This window comes from Adiantum capillus-veneris, chromosome 1 (assembly GCF_014529385.1).
Source record: "Adiantum capillus-veneris isolate H3 chromosome 1, ASM1452938v2, whole genome shotgun sequence".
NCBI classification, from domain to species: Eukaryota; Viridiplantae; Streptophyta; class Polypodiopsida; order Polypodiales; family Pteridaceae; genus Adiantum; species Adiantum capillus-veneris.
The window spans coordinates 174,277,008-174,301,540 of record NC_140931.1 but is presented as its reverse complement, the minus strand read 5'-3'; the positions used below and the strand labels follow the sequence as shown (position 1 = coordinate 174,301,540).

Below are 24,533 nucleotides of genomic sequence, written 5' to 3'. Positions count from 1 at the left end.
ATCTCTCTCTCTCTCTCTCCCTCCTCTTCCATATCTCTCTCTCTCTCACACACACACACACACACATCCTATTTTGAAGGAGTATTTGATGGTCGTTCGTTGGAGCTAGGGCACAACGAGGGGAGCACGAGGTAGCATGCTCGAATGCTCAACCGCTAGACACACACACACACACACACACACATAAATATTCACCATTTGCATGATTCGTTGGTTTGTTTGCCCCCTGGATTGATTAGTTTACACCGATTTACTTGTATAATGCAATCTTTTTTTGCCCTCATCAATTTGTGAAAGAGAGATGCATGAGATGAAAGTGTGTGTGATTAGTGCATGTGAGTAATTAGATGTGATTAGAGTGAGAAAATAATGTTTGTATAACCAATGTATGACAGAGGGAGATGAAAAGAGAGAGAGAGGAAAAATGTAAGTGAGTTTGAGTTTTAATGAACTAAGTTAGTGAAAATAAATAGGTTTAGTTTAAAAGAAACTTTTAAAAATGAGTAGCTTTTGTTAAAAAAACATTAACTAACTGTTTGGAAAAAAATAACCATTAAAAAACTTTTAAAAAATCGAGAGAGAAAAAATGTAGAGAGAGAGAGAGAGATAAAGAGAGAAAATGCTGAGAGAGAGAGAGAGAGGGATAGAAATTAAGAGAATATATATATATATATATATATATATATATATATATATGTATATATATATAGAGAGAGAGAGAGAGAGAGAGAGAGAAGAATAGGGGGATAGATAGAGGAAGAGAGAAAGAGGGTTAGATAGAGAGAGAGGGAAAGAGGAAGAGGGAGAGAGAGGGAGACATAGAGAGAAAGAGGGAAAGATAAAGAGAGGGAGATAGATAGATAGAAAGAGCTAGGAGAGGAAGAGACAGGGAGAGATATAGAGAAAGAGATTAGGTATAGGGAGAGTAAAAGTCGGCTAGGTTCTAATACTATCCAATTCATCTCTTGTAGACATTGGACAAGAGATTGTCTAGTGGGAAGCATCCATTGCACTCTTGCTTTGGATGGTTCATGTCCTAAATGGACAGCCATGCAGGGTGGACATCACCTCCAGTGGACCCGAGTCTTGAGGCGGTACATCCAAACTCAGGATTTAGATTGATTAGTGGCTAGTGTTTTGTGGGCTTGAATGTAGATTTCTATCCATTATTTGCAGGCATGGCCCTCTTACAGCTTTGAAGGTGCCGATCCATCTACCCAGGTTCCTCCACTGTTGGTAGATCTAGATCTCCAGCGTGCATTGTATTTACATGAGGACTCATATCTGCGTTTGACGCAAGAATATTTTGGCCGCTATAGTGTACAACAACTTGCAGCCTATGGTCTTTCTCAACAGATCACAACGTGGGGGGGAGCCAGGAAGGGACTTCGTACGTCCAGAGATTCCCATCGACAACACCTCCTTCTATCCTCCCTTCATCGTAGGGACCCACCTCCCTTGCATTAGAGGGCCTCACACAATTCCATTTGACTCTTGCGTCATCGGAGCGTCACCGACAGTCCATATGTGGTCGACGAGCGTCTTTTAGCAACGCACGATGGCATTTGTATTGGGGTAGCGAGCTTAGACGAAACGGCAAGGGCTCCTATTGGGATGCTTGTTTTGGTGGTGGAGGGGAGACGTACTCACCTAATGTTGCGAAACGTGCCGCTCCAACCGTAGAGAACAAGGACATTGACACGCCCATGCTAAACACACAGACGATATTACAAGAACTTGTTAATTTGGAGTATTGATTTATCTAGTTTGTTTTTGGTTGGTGTAGAGCCAAGGCGATCCAACTTATGCAGCTCATGACGAGGATGAGGAGGAGAAGAATTATGATAAATCTAAATTTGTTATGTAATCCTCTTTTAAAAGTGCAGACGTGACACAAAAAACCCCTCATATATTGTATATAAAACTCATTTGAGAAATTGACTTTATTTGTAATTTTTACAAAGTATTGTTCTATTCCGCTTCAGTTTATAAAGGTAAAGTATGAGTTGTAATTTGGAAATTTTTTTTACAATTTTCAAAAGACAATTGATAATTTACAAGTTTTATACAGGTTAAAAATAAAGATGCTCATATTTTGAATGACACAAATGAGCATTTTTATTTTTGAAAAGTTGTATGGCGATAATAAGCGCGGTAATAGGAAAAAAATTACTGATATTAAACCATTACCACACCTATTCTTGCCATTATTATGGCACACAAAAAATTATCTCTCCAATTTTTTTTGTAATACTAAATGTTCTAGAGTTTTCCTCTTATAGTGTCCTTACGATGCTTCAAACTTTCTTTAGTGTCTTCTTGGATCTAAAAAACCTAACAATTTTCACTCTTTCTTTCCAATATGACAAGAATTGATTTTTTGAGGAGTCTTTTCTTCTCTTGTTCTGCTGCATTATAATCAAGCTACCCTTGGCTATGGATATTGGGATCCATTATTTGTGCTCGTTTCTTAGGTGGTAATGGTTTCAATGGATATGCTAGAGTATTTAGACCAGATGGATTCCATTGCTTGAGAAAGATGACACACAGAAGAGAAAGGTGAAGAGAGGACAGAAGGAAGAGGAGGGAGAAGGCGGTGGAATGAGGAGAAAGTAAGGAATAGAAGGCCGTGAGAAGATTCAAAAACATTTTTTGATCAATGAAAGAGACCACATAATGGAAAGTTACCTTCCCAAAAAAATTCTTCTTAGAAATTCATAAGCAACTTTTAACATGAAAGGTTTGTAACAGAAGGCCTCCTCTCATTGGCCCAGAAAAAAGAGACCTCAAACTTTCCCTAATGTGATGTCTCTCTCCCTCTTGTTGTTTGTAAGGGAACATCATACACAAGGTTTCAAGAGTATGACAATGGTGATAACCTAAAGGTTGGAGACGATGGTGATAAGGAGCAGGGGCTTGCTCGCTAGCTGTGCAAGCGAGAGGGATATAGAGATAGGGAGCGGCAGAGGGAGAGTGCGCGGAAACAAGGGACCAAGGAGAGACTATACTTTTCTGGAGCTAGTCGGAGGGAAGCCAATTATACAACCAACCAAACCAAAAAGAGAGAAGGGGGAAGGGCGGGAGGGATGGTTTTGAGAGTATGCTTGTGTTTAAAACTGGGTATGGGGTGCATTGAAGAATTCCTAATGGCCTTCCAATGCAGCCTTAACACTAGGTTGGTAATGGGACACTTTTATGTCCTAGGACACTTTTATGTCCTGTTAAGTGACCATTTTCCTTGAATTATGTCGAGTTTCAAAATGGATTTTGAGGTGCTATCTGTCTAGAAAGTTGTCTCATGAGCTGAAAAAAACTCGACATTTTTTTGGAATATCAATTCCATCTTTAACCTTGTCCTTGCACAACATTTCACAACCTAAACTGTGTGAAAAAACGAGTCCTGTTTTTGGCTTTTTTCAACTTTTTGCAACTATACCACTCTAGAATTCATGTTTGTGAGGTCTATAATTCTAGAGAACTGTCTTTAGTAGTCCTCAACATGTACCGATGCTTCTAGGGAGAAATAAATGTTAAAGTTGTAAGTTATGACCAAATTACAAAAATTGTCAAATCCTGTTTTTTAGCCAATTTTAGCTCTTCTATGATTTTTTTGGTGGCTTTCATGATATCCAAATGCAGTTTTGATTTTCTATGTCGCATATTGTAACATAAAGCTAATATTCCTTGAGTTTTGGAGCACCTAATACCCTATTTTGCATAGTAGACAACGATGGTTGATTTTTTCAATTATAGAAGAAAACGAAACATTCTAGTATATCAAGTATAGCTTTTTCAATATTGTTAGTTTCTTGTGACAACTACATGCATTTTGTAGGTAGTAACCATATGACGTAGTCATAAGGATAAAATTTGGCTAGATATTGAATACTTTCTATGGGATTCTACAACTCATAATGTTGAACCCAGTTTTTTCATGTTTGCTGTATTTAGCACTTCATCTTTGTCCCCAAGATTCCCCTTGGTAAGAGATGTATTATTCTTTTGACATGCTCCATGGATCCTTATGAACCTAAAGGACAATAGGGAACTAAGAAAACATGCATATATTATTTGTATTGAGCGTTGCTATAGAAACTTTGATGATAGATTTGCAGAATGGTAAAAATTCAAATTTTTAGTACCTATTTCTTTTGGCAAAACAAAAAATAGTGAGTGAGAAGCAATCATATGTTCTGATCACCAACCCATTGAAGTTAACTAGGGAATTTATCTCAAGTCCTACAAAAATCCCTAATCTTATTTTTATGCAACAAAACGTAAGAAATGATTGTTTTGATGAAAATGTACTGGTCCATTAACTTTGGAGGCTTGGTGTGAGCAAAAGATGAGAAATTTTACAAGTTTCTTATTTTTTCCATGTGTAGTAGGCCTTGAACTATAACCTCATGAAAGGATTTTACAAAATGAGTGGATCTACTATGGTTTTGGAGGTTTTTTTCAAAACCCTGAAAGGACACTTTTATGTCCTGTTAGGTTACCAACCTAGTGTTAAGAGGGGCTATGGAAATCCCTCTAAGAGTCTAAAATACACGAAGTTACCAATATATCCTTATCAAGTAAGAATTTGGACCTCAAACCTAGTCATTATTTAGCTTCGAAAAATCCACTATATATCTTGATGGCCATGATAACCCCCCACACTAAATCACACAAGGTCTTAATGACACCCGAGCGGTGGGATGAACGATCGTGGGCCTAGGCAAAAATCTCAAGGCAAGTGGATGGTAAAAAAAAAAGCCGCAATCAACATCCAAGAGGTGAATCGAACCCATGATCGGCCCGTGTTGATAGGCGACCATTCACACACGAATGCCCTACTCGGATGCACTACTCACATGGGTGCATAGCTTTTGATGGCATTCAAGGTAAAACATACCATTATTTGGTGGACACAAACAAAGAAAAGTAAAACTCGACCAACATATCACGATGCACGCTGATTTTAAATTTCACGCCCTACTCGTTTAGTGCTGATTCCCCTCCCTCCCCCCCCCCCCCCCCCCCCCCCCCCCCACACCAAAGAAAACGTTATCCAACCTTATTTATGCCATTGAAAAGTACCAATTTTGTGGAATCTCCGCAAGGAAGAAGCGGATTTGAAATTGGCCCACCTGCACAGCTCAATACAAAGGGACGCGGCCGCTTTTGAAATTGGTTTGAATTAGCTAATATTTCGACAATATTGATTGTTGTAATGATATTTGATATAACACGCAAAAAGTAACTAAAGGTGAAACTCATAACATAATATAATATTGTACTTAGGAGGAGTTCCGAAGGATGCAAACAACCAAGAAGGGTTTGGGGGAGATTTTGAGTTGGAAGGAGCGTTTCTCCAACAGCAGGTCCTCTTGGAGGGCGATTTCGATCATGCGGTGCCGGTGCTTGAGGCGTCCTGAATTATATACGTACTGACAGCTAGCATCAGCTGAAGGTGCATCACTTCTACGCTGCTCTGGCCGGCGATCGAGCTGGCTCGAATTCACAAAATAACTGCTGCTCCAGGCCGACGTCGAGCAGGAGCCGCGTGGGATGTAGCTCAGGTAGGTCTTATGCGCAGCTTCAACCAGCTGCTGCTCGCCAGCACCACTAGTATGTCCGTAAAAGATGGGCTGCACCATGCCCTGCTGCTTCCACCTGCCCCCCTCCTTCGTCATCCTGTTCCTTGTCATGTTTCCCCTCTTCGTGTACTTGGTGCTGCAACAAAAGTATAAGCTGGACCCCCCCGCTGCGCCTGCGCTATAAGCCCCTCCATTCCATTTGCCGCCCCCTAATTGCTGATCACCTGCTGATGCCAGCATCAATTAAATGACATTGATCAAACATACGTCTGCTGGTCAACAATTCACTTAATTCTTACTATAATCGGTATGTGCAATTGCAATTACAAGTCTACCTGATGCAAAATGCCATGGATGACTCTGGTACACATCCTCTTTTACAACCACCTTGTCAAGGAAGTGCTCTTTGTGATGCTTCTTAGCATGCAAGAACTCCACTAAGCTCTTCTCTTGGACGTTCGGAATATTGTCAAGAGACCTGATCATGTTGCTATAGGACCTGCTTATATACAGGGTCTGCTCGGATGCACTAGGATCACGGACAACTGGTCGGCTGGGACTCTGCAAACTATTGAGCTTAGGGCTCTTACAGCTAGTGCTAATGCTGCTGGGAATCTCATGAGATGGAAAGGCTGCTTGAAGGAGAAGGCTATTTGGCATGAGTTCTATAGCATCCTCAGCACATACACCTAATGTTTCATATAAACAACTCTTGTTCGAAGCTGAGCACTGATCTTTTTTATGGGAGAATGGATCTCTACTGCTGTTCGTCAACATGCCTAAGAATTTAGGATCAGAGGTGGCTGTGCCACGATTGACAGCTGTATGGTGAGTGGATACCGAATGCATATTTGTATCCTTGCAGGTTTGTGCAACACTCATTAATGTATCGTCTATGGCATGAATACCTGAGTACTCACTAGACAATTGCGATTGGTATCTATATTTATCCGAGTCCAGACAGAATGTAACTAGCTCATGATCAGGAGAAGAATACTGGCCATCAAAGCTGTGGCTGATATCCTTCGAACTTTCCAACTTCTGCAAGCAGCAATATAAGTCTTCTCAAAAATACGCTCAAGAAAACGATAATATAATTGGCAACGGTACTCATGTATATCAGCATAAAGTCTTCGAAAACAGGCATGGGAATTATACAGTAGCACAGCGTCATGACCAGTAATTAAATATTGTAGCCCTGTGAGAACACGACGTTCATGGCTGTCTGTAGATAACCCAGTGGTCTAGTCATGCAAGTGGACGGCATTGCATGGATGCATGACTTATTAACAACATATTTCCTAGATTAAGTAGCATGATGTTAATTGATCTGTATCGAAGAACAAGTGGCAGGTCAAGCATGAAATTTAGTAAAGTAGACGACGTAGCAGTTAAATTTAAAGAGACGACGTTACCTCAAACAAAATTCCCGGTGAGTTGCACGGGCATTGCACAGATTGAGTATTATAAGCTTGCAGGTGAGCTTGTACGTCGTGCAATTTCTCCTTTGGCTGATCAGCAGCCGGTCTGCACATCAAATTAAGGAGCTTATATATTGCTTAGTACCTAATTTCTCATGCACCGATCTAGAGAACTAAATTGGATTCTGACAGATCAGCGACAACACCAATTAGTTTGTGATCCGCTGTGCTGAGCGTGCGTATGAAGCATGCATATATGGCCTATACGTGAGCGAAAAGAGATCATTTACTCTTCGGTCTTACAGCCGAGTGCCGAGCAACAGATTAGCCATGCATGCCGCATACAAAAATCTTTCAAGAGTGATAATTGCGAGGGATAAGAGCTAAATCTTAGATCGATTATTTTTCTACTTGGAGCAACTGGTCACGTGACTTCAAACTCTGTTAAAAACGCTTGTGTGAAAAACTGCACCTCACCAGAAATTTATAGCATAGCATCAATTTCAATCACTGTTGAGGCGTCTGATTATATCTAGGAAGCTCTTGATCAAGTAACATGGACCAGAAAATTAATCCAAGCCCACAAGAGATCGAGTGCAGTTTGCGCCGTAAATCAGCAACAGAAATGTAGTTAAATATTCCATTCGCATTCTAGATTTTAATACAGTGAAGCACATGCACACAAATTATATAAGACTTACACAAAAGGAAAGAAACTGAGACCTTCGCCATTTGGAGAATCCACTTATTTCCCCAGAGTGGATGTCTTTCAGAGTCTTCCTGCAGCCAGCGGAGAGTGGAAATCCGAGCTTCGAGGGACCTATGTTGAGCTCTAGACAGACTTCATGATGAGAAGCATCAGTGGAGTTGTTTTCACTACATTCATGATGCAAATCAGGGTCGCCACTACTTATCATTACAATTTGTCGATGCACGGCTGACACTCTAGCAGGCCGGCCGGCTTCGTCCTGCAGTAGCTGCCTTGCAGCACGCGGTGGCGTAATATCCAGATGAGCACCACAAAACCTTTGCCATCCCTTGATGCACAGCGCCTTAGTGCTGGCATTCAGCACCTCTGCATGCAGATGCAGGTCTGCGGGACTCATGATCATGGGCCCTTCTGATCCTGCAGTATTACTATCTGCCACATGTGAAGCAGCTGCAGCAGCTGGGTGGTCAACGTCTATGACTGTGCTTCCTGCGTTGAAGTCAACGCTCTTTCCTTCTCTGGAGTAATTATCTAATTGGAAGGCCGGTATCATAAGCTGATCTTGTCCCCGACACTTAGATATTCCTGCACTAATCGAGTGCAGGCCACTAGAAATGCTTTGCATGTATAATAAGGTTTCACTGCTGCTTGTAATATTGCTACAATTGCCCTCTGTACGCGCCATAGATGTATAGGCGCTGGGCTCTTCTGATTGTGTTAGCAGCCATTTCAAGGTGTCTGTAGCTGGTAATTGGCTCTCCTCAACTGCTTCGAACGGCGCCGTTTGCAGCTTGTCAATATGCTCGCCTCGCACTGGCCCCATTAGTGTGCGTCGTGGACTAAAGTGAAGACCCGTTTTGAGTGTCGGGGACCGCTGGGCCTCGCCATATAATTGAGTAGGATTGAGGTGCAGGCTTATGTTGGAGGAGACTGTGAATATGCCCTCCTCCAGCTCCACGCTCTTAAACTCTGTAGGAATATGTTTAAGGAATTTGTCATCTGTAATTAATGAGTTGCATTTTGATGGCACGAGAGAGATTAGCGGCCTCTCATCGTCATGCAGGGAGTCCTTGGGTTCCCCTGAGCCTGCGCTTGCGCTGGTTAGCATGCTGGTTCTGCCGGAACTGCAACTTGCTCTGTAGCTATATGTGAAGCTTAAGTATAACTAGCGCTGTATTTTTGTACTTATATTGAGGCCGGGACCAAGCACATGCATGAGATCAGAAAGACGGGAATGTTTAATCTTCACGACCCCTGAAGAGATAGAGATAGAGAGAGTGACGAGAGCGAGCACAGCGAGAGGGGGGGTTGAATGACCACCTAGCTGGGCGCTAGCCAAAAGAAAAGCGCTCACGACTGCCCCGGGGGGAGGGAGGTCATGAGAGATCATATATAGGAGAGAGAGAGAGAGAGAGCTTCCTTTTCCTGCACGTCGACAGTTCCCTGCAGTGGAGTGGGACGGCACTGCTGGCCGGCGCTGGTGAGTGTGCACCCTTGGACTCAACCTGATTAACTAATGAGGATTCGATTCGAGGATTGAACTTTGAAGTTTTGCGGGATCGGAGTTACAGATGAAGCATACTGCCGCAAAATGTAGTTGGCAGTTCAAAGGAAGCTATATATGAAGTGAGTGGCACAGGTCATGTCTTTTTCTTATGATGCAAATGCAGGGTTGCTTTGGTGAGGGGAGGGTTAATGATAGAGAGAATTCCGTAATATGTGTGTGAGTCCTAGGAAAATAGTACCTCCACATTCAAAAATAAAACCTAGGCTATTTTTAAATATTAACGCAAGCAGGTACAGATTCGCAGGATTGTATATACTATAATATATATATGCTGTCCTTTTCGCTGTGGAGCCGTGACGACGTGGCACGTCAACTTCCTCTCCTAACCAAGTCCGACGCTCTCGGTTGAGCTGTAACAAGACTGAAAGGATGATTTATTGGCATGACACAAAACACAGCTTTATAGGCGTGTACAAGTTTCCTTTTCAAAAGCACTCCACAATTTCGGACAAAGCAAAAAGCTTGGAAGGTCGACCTTGCTGAATAGCTCAAATTTGAAGGTCAAGAGACTCGAAAAAAACAATAAAAGCTGAGTAGAGTAGATGAGATTAGTGAACGTTCTAGCTAATTAATAGTCAAACAACAATAGGTAGGAATTCAACGACAAGGCATTTATTTGCTTGATGGCCTTCCACCATCAATAAAATCGTTTGTCCCATTAATTAAGCAAGGTTCATGCTACGGTTTGTAGTTTGTGTCTGCAATGGTGACATGATGATATATGGGAAGCGCAATCCACAATTAGTGGTAGCATGATGATATAGTGCGCGGGGGGGGGGGGGGGGGGGGGGGGGGGGGGGCACTATTACTACAACTTATGTTGTGTGATAGGGAAGCACCGAGTTAGGAAATGGAATGAGTTTCAAGAAACAAGTTTGGAGTAATCTTTTTTGTAAAAAATAAGGTTTCTTCCTGGACACAAAGTTGCTACCCCGTTTTCATGGTTTTTGACTTCATAACAACCTCTACGAATACAAAGTCACCTTCCCCATTTTCATGGTTTTTGACTTTGCAGGAACCTTTCGGAACGCAAACCGAGCTTCTAGAAAGGTAATATTTCTTCATCCTTTATCAGCGTACATCTTAACTGTATGATCCTATGAACTATAAATGCTTTTCTTTGTTGTTTTCAACATATCATTCATATCTTCAAGAAAATCCTTGACAAATTGAATCTTGTCCTCTCTAAGCCTACAACCATAGGAGATCTTAGCTAGAAACCATACATCAACATGAACGGTGTAAATTCAATTGTTCAATGTTTAGAACCGTTATATGCAACTCCAACAAGAACAAGTAATCTTTCGAGTTAGATTGCTTCTTACTAACGTAATATGTACTCTAGGATTCGGTTAACTCTTTCGGGTTTGACCATCAGACTCTCGATGATTCACCATACTTATTCTCGGACTAGTATCTCACCTTTTGACGAATTCCCTCCAAAAGTGGCTATTGATGTTTCTATCTCTTATATCTCACACTATATCTGCGAGAATGCCATATAGCTTGTAAAGATGTTCACTAAAGAGTTTTACCAACTCTCACGTCTAAACCATTTTCTTCATGGAAATAAACTGTTTTGTTTTGGTTAACTTTTCCACTAGCACCCACACTTAGTCATTACCTTGACTGGTCTTGGGTAAAACGGTAATGAAGTCCATAAAGAATGCTTTCACATTTCCCTTGAGGAATCTCCAAAGGATGGAGTCGTCCCCCAACCTTGACACACTCATTTTTATTGACCTAACACTTATTTCATTCATGGACATAAGTATGGATGTCCCTAAATAAATTAGGCCAATAAAATTGTATTTTAACTACTATATAGGTCTTCAGAATCCCGAAATAATTTTCTCTTGGATTATCGTGACTTTCTTTAAGAATGCAAGCCCGAAAGTCACTAGTAGTTGGTACACACACTCTATCCTTGTAGAGTAAGTATCAATTGTCAATGGAGTAGTTAGCATATATACTTCTCTCCTCGACCAAGGTTATCACCTCCCCTTTGAAGCCGTAGCTATCAAAGTCGATGAAGGGTCTACGTATGCGTTAGAGCTCTCTGTCTCTAAACAATACTCAAAAGGTTCGGTTAGTCTCTATGCACTAACTCTCGCTCTGCTACTTGTCGTATCTTTTGGCCAATCTCTCTGGACTAGCACTACATGGCGATGAGAATGGTGGTCATATTTCTGGGATGGTGCGATAGCACACAACATCCCAGACCTGTATGAATCATGCTCACATACATTATGCACTGACTCCAAGAATTTGTTCTTGAAGACTGTGAAGCTTAATTGATTAAAGTGTGACATATGACTAAGTATATCCATCACTGCGTTATATATATCTCTTTGGTAACGTATCTAAAGGCCAAACTCATGTAGGATGTCCGCCCACTGAGGTTTTCTTCCCGTCAATTCATTCTTACTTGAAAGCCATTTCAAACTTTCATGGTTCACCTGGACCTCAAAAGTGGCACCATATAAATAGTGTCTCCACTTTTTAAGTGCAAGTATTATCGCTAGTAACTATCGCTCAATCTCACTCATAGTGGAATAGAGTGAATATGGGTGTGGATGCTATAGTTATCTTAAGTTTTTCAAAGATCTTCTATTGAGCTTTCCCCCAACTTATACTTTTACTTTTGGACCTCAACTAGTACGTCAACGGGACAACAATCTTTGCGTAGTACTTCATATATAATCAGTAGAACCCCAATGTACCAAGGAAATCTGCACTTTCTTGATATTTTTTGGTGCTAGCCACTTGAAAATAGCTCCCTCTTTCTCAGGTTTTATTTGCGTTCACAAGCTAGAGATGAATTGTGGGCCTTGATCGTAAACATTTTCATAAGGTAAGCGATGACAATGATAGATGTGTTGTAGGAAGCATTTGGTCGTACCTTCTCTGATGATGGTTTTGGTGGTTGGAATAAAGTGTGCCATGTACTGGAAAATGGCCTATATACTTTGAGAGTAGTAGAAATTAGAGAAAGTACTTTTGTGAAATTATTTTGTGAGCATACCGGGTGAACTTAATTGATGGTAGCAACATAAACATAGCATTTAGTTAACTTGGCATGAGCAATACTTCTGCAAGAGAGAGAATTTAGAGAACATGACAACAGTTGAGGATAGGATTTATGTGGAGCTGGTCCCCCCTCCAATAGGCATTTGTATCATAATTTCTCCCATCAAGAGAGACTTGGTACAATACAATCTTTGTGTTCCTTGTGACCTAGGTGATGCAATGAAGATGGAAAGATTCATGCATCACAAGCATAACATAAACTTTGTGGAAAGCATTAGCTATCCCAAGACCTCAAACACCTTCGAAGGTGGAGAGAGCTAGCAGGGAATGAGGGTAGGGAAGAGGAAGAAGAAAAATTTCATAGGAGAAAGAATTAGTTCCTCACTTATCATCACTCTTCTTGCTAGCATACATAATAGCATAGTAATGAAGATGGAGAAGATGGCAAGCTTAAGCATTGAAGCATGGCTCTTGGTTGGATTTGCATTCCATAGCCAAAGGTGTTGGTGTAGGCTCTCAACCTCTCTAATTGCTTGAAGAAGGAGAGGGAGCTCTTGCACTTTTCACAATACACAATGAGTGTGTGAGTGTGTGTGGGAGAGTATACCCCTCAAGCAACCCCCTAGCATGCTTTGGTTGACCCCTCCTTGTAGCTCATGCTTGAAGCTCATTGGACCCCTCCAGGCCTAGCCAATCACAAGCAAGAGGCATATCAAGCAAGCATGCTAGTCTTGGGACAAGTGTCCCTATTTCCCATTTGAGAGAGAGGACTTGATAAATGCAAAAACAATTAATTAAACTATCTAATTTATCATTGGACCCCTTGGGAGGCCAACCAATACGCTTTAGGCACACCATGAGGGCAACATGAAGAAGAACTTGACAAGCAGGGATTTCAATAATGTGATCACAAACATGTGAACACGTTAATAGCGTTGGATGATCACATTTCAATCACGTGGCTTTCTCTTAACCTATAGAAATTATCCAATTTGGTAAGCCTGCTAGGATTTTTTCATTTCTTAATGGGCTTGGTTTAGGGCTCACATAGTTTTCTAGTAAGCTCATCAAGAAAAACATATACCTCGGTGGGGTTTTTATGAGTTGCCACGTCACCACTTATCGGATTTTTTGTGATCACATTTATTGTGAATATGTGACTCTGACTATAAACATTATGATCACAATATATTTCACATGATCTTGTAAATATTAAATCCCTATTAACAAGTGTCCCTTTTGCTTTGTTTACACCAAGCTTTCCTTGTGTGACGGTGTGTGTGTTCTCTCTTATCCCCCCTCTTGTAGGGCTCTCCCCCTCCTTGCAGGGATAGTTGTTGACTTTTGTACACCTTACCCCAAGCACCTTAGTCAGCAGCATGACAAAGCACCTCAAGCCTAGGTAGTGTTCCCACAAGCACCTCAAGCTCCCTAGTCAGCAAGCACGACAAGCACCTCAAGCATCTTAGTCATCCAGCACGACAAGCACCTCAAGTACCTTAGTCATCAAGCATGACAAGCACCCCAAGCTTGGGACGGGTTCCCACCTCAAGATCAGTCCTAGCTTACCTAGGGTCAAAGGAATTTTAAACACTAACATTTGGAGGTCTTTAATGAAGCTAACCCTAAGGTCTTTAAGCTCCATTAGTTAGCCTTGCTCTTGGGCATACCATCTCTCATTCGGACCCCTTTACCATTGGCCCCATATTGAGATAGATTTGAAAGCACGTGTCTATATTCTAGCCCTTGTTCTCGTTTATTCTCCCACATTAAATGATCGGTTTAATATAAGAAAAGCATTTGGGTTAGTTAGATATTAGCTTTTATGAAATTAACTCTCTCTTGAAATCATAGTCGTCCTCGACTATGAGGTAGAAGAGATAAATCCTTAGTCATTAGTCAACCTTGCTTAGCAGGTAGAGGATCCCTTTTTACCCTACGACATCTTTCCAAGATGGATGACTAATCCATTTGGTGCTTGGGAGACATAGCTGCCGCAAGCATGTCTACTCCTTAGTCCATTTCATTCTCCCAAAGTAGAGTGACAAATTCTACGTACTTGGGGTTTGGGAGATGTCGTCATCGCAAACATGATTATAAGCATGCATACTATTTAAATTTGTGCACAACAAAAAGAGTAGTCTTATAAGACAAAAACATTGGTCATTTAAAAGAAATTTGTACATTTGCTTACTCTCATGTAGCATTGTAAGCATTGACAAGGTTCATACTATCCTTAAGCTGTGTTCCTTGCATCCATCTAGCATCTTCAAAAGGATAATTTTTCCATTTAATAAGATACCGTCGGATAATCTCACCATGTCCTAGTATCTTGTCTTCATGCCAGCTTTGGGTTGTAACACCTCTTCTTGGTCTTAAATTTCGGGAGGGTCTCCAATAATTGGTTCACTTGGTGGCTCCCCTTTGTAGGGCTTAAGTAGGCTCACATGAAAAGCATTGTGTATGAACCAATAGTTGGGCAACTTGAGTTGATGATCCATCTCATTAATGGGCTTCAAGATTTGGAAAGGACCATGGTATCTTTTTTCTAACTTAGCATAACACTTTTGATGGCCCGTAGGATTTTTCCTATCGTTTGCCTCAATCGAGCCTTAGGAAACTTAAGTCATACCCAATCATTTTCTTTGAACGTTAAGACCCTCTTTGCTTGTCAGCAACAGCTTTTTGCCTTTGTTGAGAGATGGATATAGCCTCCTTAATCTTTTGATAAGACTATTGTGGGTCACAGCTATACTCATCGACAACAAAGATGAAGCCATGTACTTTAAGTAGCAAGGGACTTTTAGGTCTTCCCTCAATTATTTGAAGAGGTGCTTTTCTCATAGAAGTATGTACAGTATTATTGTAAGCATACTCTACAAGAGGTAAGTACTTCTCCATTGTGAGCGTTGATATACTTCTGTATCATAAGTCTTTAGTAGAATCTCGAGTATCGTAAGATTGGCTATCTCACTTTGGCCATCCGTTTGTGGGTGATAGGCCGAAGAGAAATTCAATCTTGTTCCTAGATTTTCAAAGAGACGTTTCCAAAAATTACTGGTCATTCTAGGATCTCTATCTGACATGATGGATGTTGGCAATCCATGGTGTTTGAAAATCTGTGATATGAAGAGAGTTGCCATTTGGTGTGCCTTAATAGTCTTATTGACAGGAATAAAGTGTGATTGCTTGGTAAACTTGTTGACTATTGTCCATATTCCCTTACTCCCATGGATAGACTTGGGTAATCCAAAGATGAAATCCATGGATAAACTCTCCCATGGTGAATTTGGGATAGGCAATGGCTGGAGTAATCCAAGTTGCTTCCCTCTATCATACTTGGTCTTTTGGCATACTATGCATTTTCAAACATACTCTTGTATGTCCACTTTCATGGTAGGCCAATAGAAGTATGTTTCTACTCCTTAGAGAGTAGGTTGAATGCCTCTATGTGCGCCCCGCATAGGGAGGGGCACGGGATTCATACATGACTTTCTCATGAAGGGAGTGGGTAACACATAGCCTATTTTTGTGGAGAAGATAACCATCCTGCAAGGTGAATGGTTCCTCTTTCTTCCCCAAAGCAAGGGCTGACTTTATGTCCATTAGGGCCAAAAACGACTCAAAAAGGGCTATGTAAGGAATTTGTTAAATTACTAATTAGCAGAGCCGTTTGTGGTCAAAACGACTCCAAATTTGTCCGTTTTGGTCATTTAAAGCATATCTACGCAATCTAAAGCGTATCTAGGTACATATCTCTAAATATTCAAAAAGATATCGTTTTCTTCACATTCCTTTGTGGCTCACCTCGAAATTTGTTTTCATTCACTTCACTTGGCGGCAAATAGTTGTTTCCACTTTTGAATCTCTCTTTTTTCTCTCACCTTTCACGAGCTTTTTCTCTTCTTCTCTGATGCACCTTCTTCTCTGTTGCTACGTTATTTTCATTATACTTTCTGCTCCTTCATTACTTACAATGACTAATACATCTTCCACTAGTGATAACCGCAAGTTTCACTCGAACATTAAGCTAAGCCAGGAATATGCTACTACGCGGAGTGTCTATCAAAGACCAGTTACAACTTCAAATGAAGCACAACAACTTCGCAACGAGGGAAAGAAACACATTGATATATGGACAGATGGGAGCTTGTATCCACCGGATCCTAGCACTGGAAGGTATCCATCTTTTAACACACCTCATGATTTGATGAGATTTGTTGGTGATGGGATTGATGGCTTACTAGGATATAGTTCTAGGTTATCTCATTTACACATTGATCATACACATTACATTCAATATCTCAAAACTGTTTTGTCTTCAAATGCAGTAAGAATTTTAGAACTTGAAAACCAAATAGCATCTCTAAAACAAGAAAATCACCAACTTCGGTCTTTAAAAGAAACTCCAATAGGATTAAGAGCAAGAGTAAAACAAATGAGAGATGTAGTAAACTTAACAGAAGGTTCTGGCAAAAAAAAGATTAAAGATTACTAGAGAATATGTGAGTAGTCTTTTAGAATTTGATATGTCCAATGGTCAAGAAAGGGTGAGATTTTTGAATGAGGTAATGAGCAAAAGTGATATTCTTAAACTTTTGAAACTTCCTGAAAATCAAACTCAGAAAAAATTGGTATTTCAAAGTTTACTGAAAGATATGGGTTTGCTGGTCCAACCTTCTCAAATGCAAGAAGTTTGTGACACAGTGGAGGTGAGTAGAAGGGGTTACAGGGCCATCTCTAAAACCTGGTTTCAGGTTTTAAAGTATTACAAGATTAAAGCTTTTGGGTTGCCTACACTACAAGAGGTTGTGTGCTCTTGTGACGCTGTTAGCGACGGAAATACATTGGGTTTTTATAACCCCCAGCGTCGCTAAAACCGTCGCTACGAGAGCGTCGCTATATGCGTCGCTATATGCATCGTTATAAGCGTCTCTATATAGCGACGATCATAGCGACGGTTATAGCGACGTTTAAACAGAAGTCTATAGTGACGCTACAGAGCCATAAATAGCGATGGTTATAGCGACGCCCGAGAGAATTTTTTTTTGGTGACAGGGCATTGAATGCCCTGCCACCCATCAACCATATTGTACCTGATTCACTTTTTAAAAAAAGTGCAAGGGTAGCTAATAGACCCAAAATAGTCACCCACAAGACGCATTGTTTGCAAAATTGACAATTGTACACATCATAGGCAAAATGAATTGATTGGCAAATGTAATAATGACAATTGTACAACATCATAGGCATAAAGAATTGATTGGCAAAATGAACTGCAGTGACAAATGTAATAATATACATGGTTCAAAAAGACGTATAAAATCCGTCTCATGATACATAAGCTATGAGAAACCCTAAACTAATGCTATCTAGCTACGGCTAAACTGGCGTCGTCTAGTCAGACGTCTCATCGCGTCCAAGCGGCGTATCTGTCGGATTCTGCAAAAAAAGACAATAAGACAGCTTTCAGTAAGTATAAACATATAACGACATTTATAAAACAATACAAAAAATAGAAAAGAGTAAACCCTAATACTAACCATGCCGCCGCGAGAACTGAGAATGTCCATCAGGGCGTTTAAGCCCTTCCTGCCTGCGTACTCGCGCTCGTACGCTGTGGGATCACGTCCTGTCATCGACCACTGTCAAAACATACAAAGATTTCATTATGTTAGAATTAAAAAACTCATAAACCCTAAACTATCGAACATAAAGAGCAATGCAAAAACACTTACAAAATCGGCCTCAAATGATGCCCATCCACCGCTCCCCAAGTGGTGCGAGCTCCCTGCCTCTACTCGCGCTCTGGCTGCATCCTTTTGTTGCTTCCACTTGTCGGGATTCTCGCGCGCTGATTTCTTCGCATTCTTCCAATCTTCTTTGGCCAGCCAATCTGGCCTGTTCCACCCATGCTTGATTGCTTTTTGCACTTCGGAACGCTTGTGTTTGCAGTATTCGCGCATTGGAATCTTCATCAGGTCTTCATTGAAGCACTGATCCCGTGCTGGAACGGAAAACTCATCATGAAGTATGCTGATGACTCTGGCTTTTAAATCACTTGGTACTTCACTCCATTTGTTTAGTATGTAGTGTCTAAATAGCTGAGAGCAAAGACCACGCATGCGCGAGATCACCTTCTTGCCGTCATCATCCATGATGATGCCGCCGCTGAAGTCGACGGAGTAAGGCAAGCCCTCTGGCCGGTGACGCGTGAACCTGGGTGTCCCGGCAGGGGTCTCTAGCGGCGTGTCGATGGGGGTACGGACGTCAGGTGTCTCCACCGGCGTCTGGGCCCCGAAGCGAGGAGGGTCGAGTGGGGTGGCTCCTGGCGGAGTAGGTAGAGGTGTGTAGCTGCTAGGAACAGTCAGCCGCGCAAAACCTAGCATAGATGGCGATGCTGTGGCTGGTGTGGGGGCGGGCAAAGAAGGGGAGGGTAAAAAGCCTCGTCGAACATGAGGCGGTGTGGAGGCATCGGCGGCGGAATCCCCACAACAACCGCCACCGCCACCACTAGAGCGCCGGTGTCTAGACGAGTGTGAAGATCGTCTCGTCGACACCGAAGCTTCGGAGCGCGCCGAATGCTCCGAAAGAGAGGGAGATGCGGATGGAGTAGGAACGCGCGATGATGTGCCAGAGCGATGACGCTCCACGTACCACTGTCTCTGCTGCGGTGACAAAGAAGAAAGAAACTCCTCATCATCCATACCTGCATTAAACACACGATATTTAAACTTAATATTGAATGAATAAAGTAGACAATGACGCAAAGACCATTAAATACAATGACGTAATGACGCATATAAATACAATGACGCAATGAATTGAGTGATAGAAGAGACAAGTCGAAAACTCAGAACTTTCAATCAAAAGATGTGAGCGCGAGTAGAAAAGAGCGTTATACACCATGGAAGGTGCTTAGAGAGCCAGAGCTTTTACAACACGGAGCAAAATTGTTCAAATACAATATTTGTGGCTTTAAGAGATCTCTCTCTCATTCTCGCATAACTCAGCATAACTTCCTATATCTATATAAAGCTCTCCGTTTAAACACATATCCTCTGTTTCATTTTGTAGCTCCTCTGCATGCACCCCATATAGAGTAGTAGCATCTTGATGCTCGTCTGGCACCACCGCAGCGGCTTCTGATTGAGCATCTTCTCTGATCTCCTCCATTGATGCCATTGTGATTGGCACATGGTAGCCTTCATACGTCCTTGCACTACGAGGGGCTACCTCTATGACATACCACCAATTTGATGTAGACTTTGTAGGATGAAATATTACCTGCCAGAGCCACATAACTTACATGAGAGCTTTCAAGCACATAACTTGTAAAAGGGGGATGTTAACTATTTACATACTTACTTGTTCACAATGGTCGGGTAGTACGAAAGTGTCTCTTAGGTTAGTCCATTTCTTAGTAGAATCCACCTCAAGAAAACCAGACTCTCCTCTACGCACAGTAGCGTTGCGACCCTCCATGATTATCTTGAACCATTGCACGTCGAACAAGTCGACAAAAAATCCTCTGTAATCGATCCTCAAAATCTCTTGTAGCGTGCTGAAGTAAGTGAGTTCCGCCACCACAGGATCTGCATCAGAGGAACGTCGTCGACTAGACTGTTCAAATTTTGCCATGATTCCACAATCTTGAGTAAAACGCTTTTTGTCGATCCGTTCCACCCTAAAATGTCGACCTTTACACCATGCTGCTGTGTATGACTTATACTACAACGAACAAAGATTATGAGTGGTCATTCAAACGTTTAGAAATAAAGTCACTAGCTAGTCGTACATTGCAAACTTACCTTGGTCGCGCAACCCCGAGAGTACTCCCACTCTTCCTCAGTCACTTCGTCACCGCATTGTTGTGCGCTTTTCAATTGGTTGTGCAACCATCGTAAGCTCATGAATGTTGGTAGGCTCTCCAGACCTGCCGGATTGTGCATCGGTGGTCGTCTTCCCCGTCTCCACTCGATTCGTGCCCTTTGTCGCTCTTGCTTTGCATCCTCATATTGTGAAATCCACTTTTGCATCACTGGATTGTGAAGCATGCAAAATCGGTTGATTTTAGCCTCTAGATCCTCCGTCATCTTCTTCTCAACACCGAGATTGCACATGACAATCCCAGATATGTGCTCATCATCTATGGTTCGCCATAGCGTGTCCCGGGCTTTATCAAATCCGTCTAGCCACTCTCCAATGTACACTAGGGACTCTGATATCAACCAACCTTCTGCCATGCTACCCTCCGGACGTGCCTTTTGACGCACATATCCCTTAAGAGTTTTCATGAAACGTTCTAAGAAGAACATCCATCTGGAATGAACTGTGCCAGCTATTTCCACCTCATCAACTATGTGAACAAGAAGATGCACCTGAATGGTTAGCATGGTAGTAGGAAAATGTTTCTCAAACATGTACACAAGCTCCGCAGCATTTAGTTTGGCGAATGGTATGGAGTCTACGTTGATCTCCTTTTGTGAGATCCATTGCACCAGCTTTGCAAGTTTGTAGATTGTGTTACGGATGTCGAGAGACAAACATCCCTCAATGGCAACCGGTAAAATAAACTGTAAAGTATGTGCAGCAATGATATTAAAGTCCACATTTTATGCAATGATATTAAAGTCCACTATGGACGTACCTGACACATTTTATGCCAATCGTGTGACTTCAAACCGGTAAGCTTTCCTTCTTTAGTAAAACACGTTCGGAGCGAGTGCATTACGCCAGTGGGGGTCCGCAAAGATCGAATGGTCTCTTTTACTTTGCGTTCTTGGGCTCCTATGAAAATCCATGGTGCTTTACGGAGTTTTATCGATCCATCAGACGCTGTTTGCGGCCAATATTGCTCCATACGATCCACATTTCTAAGGTCAACTCTGGCTCCCAAAGTATCTTTCTTGCCGGTCAGATGGTCCCATAGTAGATTACCCACATTCTTGAATATGTGCATTGGATCGAGCAAGTGATTGATCATGAGCCGGGGCCAGTATGGTAACTCGTACCATAGAGATAGTCTCTTCATCCCTGGAGGCAATCCGTCATCGCACATCTCCTTCTGCTCTAACCATGCTTGTGCAGACATCCTTAAGTAAGTAATTCTTGCGTGGACTCGATCTAACGTAAATAAGCATAAATCTAAATAAACGTAAATCTAACTAAAAATAAACCTAAATCTAATTTAACGTAAGTCTACATCTAACCTAATCTTTAACATCTTTTGGGATAGTTTCCTACGACGTTAAAACTCTCTTCTTCTTGTGTGTGTGTGTGTGTGGGTAAACCTAAATAAACCTCAGTCTAATCTAATATAACATAAATCTAAATCTAACGTAAATTATGTTATATTAAAAACAAAGAACTAAACTAACAAGGATTATAAGAACCTTAAAATTGATTTAACACATAATTTTTCACATAACTCGGCAAGAGTTGGCATTCTCATCACTAAAGATGTGAGAGTTAACTTCCGGCGGTGACGCTGCCTCATCTCCATCCACATCTGACGACAGCAATTGGCCCTTTGGACCGTTCTTGCTCTTGTTACTAACTTTGAAGTTGCTGTTGAATGACTAGAGGTTGTCTTGATGGTCATTGTCGGGGATGTAGTGACTCTTGCCGCCCTGAAGATCCACCTTCTTCCCTATCTTCTGAAGACATTTCACCAGTACTTTTGGATCGACGGAGCCCACCATGAGTGAAGGCAACAATACCCTATATTCCATTGAGGGCTTTCTTCACCCGCTTCATGCAGGCATCGGAGTCTATGGAGACCTAAATCTAATCTAATACAACGTAAACCTAAATCTAGCGTAAATCTAACTAAAAATAAACCTAAATCTAATCTAATTTAACTTAAATAAACCTAAATCTAATTTACCATAAGTCTACATCTAACTTAATCTTTAACGTCTTTTAGGATAGTTTCCTACGACATTATAACTCTCTTCTTCTTGTGTGTGTGCGCGTGTGTGGATGTGTGTGCCAATAAAAAGAGATAAATGGTATAACCTTTCTATCACCCATGCCAAGTATGATAGATTGGTTATGCCATTTCCCTCTTGAATAATAGGTCTTTAGGTCTTTTAATTTTAATTAGTTTCCTACGACGTTAAATTAGTTTCTCTCTCTTTCTCTCTCAATGTGTGTGCGTTTTTTTGTTTATGCATGTTTTCTCTCCCTTTTCCTCTCTCAATGTGTGCGTTTTTTGTTTATGCATGTTGTCTCTCTCTTTTCCTCTCTCAATGTGTGCGTTTTTTGTTTATGCATGCTCTCTCTCTCTTTTCCTCTCTCAATGTGTGTGTGCATTCTTTTTTTATGTATGTGTGTGCGTTTTTGTTTATGTTTATACTCTTTCTCTCTCTCTCTCTTTCTCTCTCTCTCTCTCTCTCTCTCTCTCTCTCTCTCTCTCTCTCTCTCTCAAAAACACTATGTGTGTGTGTGTGTGTGTGTGTGTGTGTGTGAGAGAGAGAGAGATTTACATCAGTTTTTGATTTTTTTTTATATCTCCAGGCATGTCACCCCTATATCTCAAAAACTTTCTTCTTTTATAGCCCCCAAGAAGGTTGACATTTGTCTCCTCGCTGCTGCTGCATAGCTAGAGTAGCAAAGAAAGTATCCTGCTCTTGAGGCATTGAATCCTGCAGCATATCCAAACATTCGAAGTGATGCTGCTCTCTCAAGTAGCATAATCTTGTTTGCATTGATTTGAAGGGGAGTGTACCCTAAAAACCGTGACAATATCTTCAGTGCAAACATTGGCAACTCAGGATCTTCAGAATACTGCATGTGGAAATTACAGAAGGTGGCACTATCCAATGTAGGCATGTAGTGCATGAGACAGAAGGCATCCCTTCTTGAAGAGCCCTCTATTGCTTTCCCTCTCGAGCCTTTAGCTCTCCCAAGAAAATTGTCTTTGTCAAGGAGTTCAATCTGCAAAACAAGACAATGAGTAATTAAAACTAACTTGAAAAAAAAGAAAGATTTCAGTAGGGAGATCACCTTTTGCAATTCATCTTCGGCAATGACTTTTTCTTGAAGGAGATTGCATGATCCGGTCATCTCTCTTATGTCAACTTCTTTTCCAATTTTTTTCAGCTTAAAGTCTCTGCCAAAAGATTGGATGCCAAGCTCAACAAGCCTCTTCTCAAAATCCTCATCTTTGAGGGAAGGGTTTTCCTCTTCCACTCTTCTCATGCATAGAGAAAGTGCATCAGGAGCAGGCAAAAAATCTTTATTGGATGTATGAAGATCAAGTGCCAAAAACTCCTCTTTTGACTCTTCTTCTGTGTCAATAAAATCTTTGGCCACCTCAGAAGCTTCAGAAATGGTTGCAATACAATAGTCCTACCTCATATTAAGCAAACATTGGATATGATGGAGAGGAATATACTCTTTCCCATTGATAAAGAAGTAGGGAAGGTTTGGAATAGTAAGGGAAGCTTCAGATACCTCTACATCATCTTGTTGGCTCATCAATGACAGTACTAGCTCTAAATTGAGCAACATCAAAATTTGCACTCTCCTGCTCCTCAGCTACAACATCAAATTCCTCCTCTTCTAGAATTTCACTTTTTTCAAGTTGCAAAACTGTGGAAACATTTTTATTTGTTGCCTCATCTGTATCTTTCACTTCATCAGCTTTGCCTTGCATGTCAACTTTAAGGAACAAAAAGAAAAGAAAAGCAACTTCTTTTGGAACAAGGTTACAAGGTTTCAAATGTAATTGACAAGAAATGGTAGGTGGACAAACAAAGGAAGTCTTCTTAGAAAATCTTCTAAACCTCCTTGTTACTTTGCTCTTCTCAATTGAGTTTGTAGTATATTCGGTTAGATGACAATAAGCCTTCCCATCTAAAACCAAACACTTGCCTTCAACTACTTCTTCAAACTCTTTGAATTCTTCTACAAAGAAGTCTTTCAAATGGTCTAACAAAGTTGCAAGATAAAACACAGGATTGAATATTTCATATGCTTTGGTGTACACCTCCATGTCACCACCATCCATCACAGCCACCAATAGTTTCTCACTTGGACTCTCCTCCAAAATCTCCTCCCGGCCTTCCATCACGGTAGAGGAGAAGTCGGCAGGTGAAGTTAGGTACAAGTGCCAATGTACCGCACCAAAACGAATCCGAACCACGCGATAGGTGCTTGATCCAAGCTTCTGAAATGCCTCCCTATGCGTCGTACGGGACAAAGTCACACAAACACCA

The 24,533-nt window shown here is 41.3% G+C and overlaps 1 protein-coding gene across 1 annotated transcript; it reads right to left on the bottom strand.

Annotated features, from left to right (window-relative positions):
- Positions 1 to 5,109: 5,109 nt before the first annotated feature.
- LOC147466040 (uncharacterized) lies at positions 5,110 to 9,183 on the bottom strand. Its single transcript, XM_086513295.1, has 4 exons — positions 7,727 to 9,183; positions 6,998 to 7,109; positions 5,918 to 6,623; positions 5,110 to 5,806 (listed from the first exon to the last, which is right to left on the bottom strand). The coding sequence occupies exons 1-4, from the start codon at positions 8,818 to 8,820 to the stop codon at positions 5,283 to 5,285; spliced, it is 2,436 nt and encodes an 811-aa protein (XP_086369421.1). The 5' UTR covers positions 8,821 to 9,183; the 3' UTR covers positions 5,110 to 5,282.
- Positions 9,184 to 24,533: the final 15,350 nt, after the last annotated feature.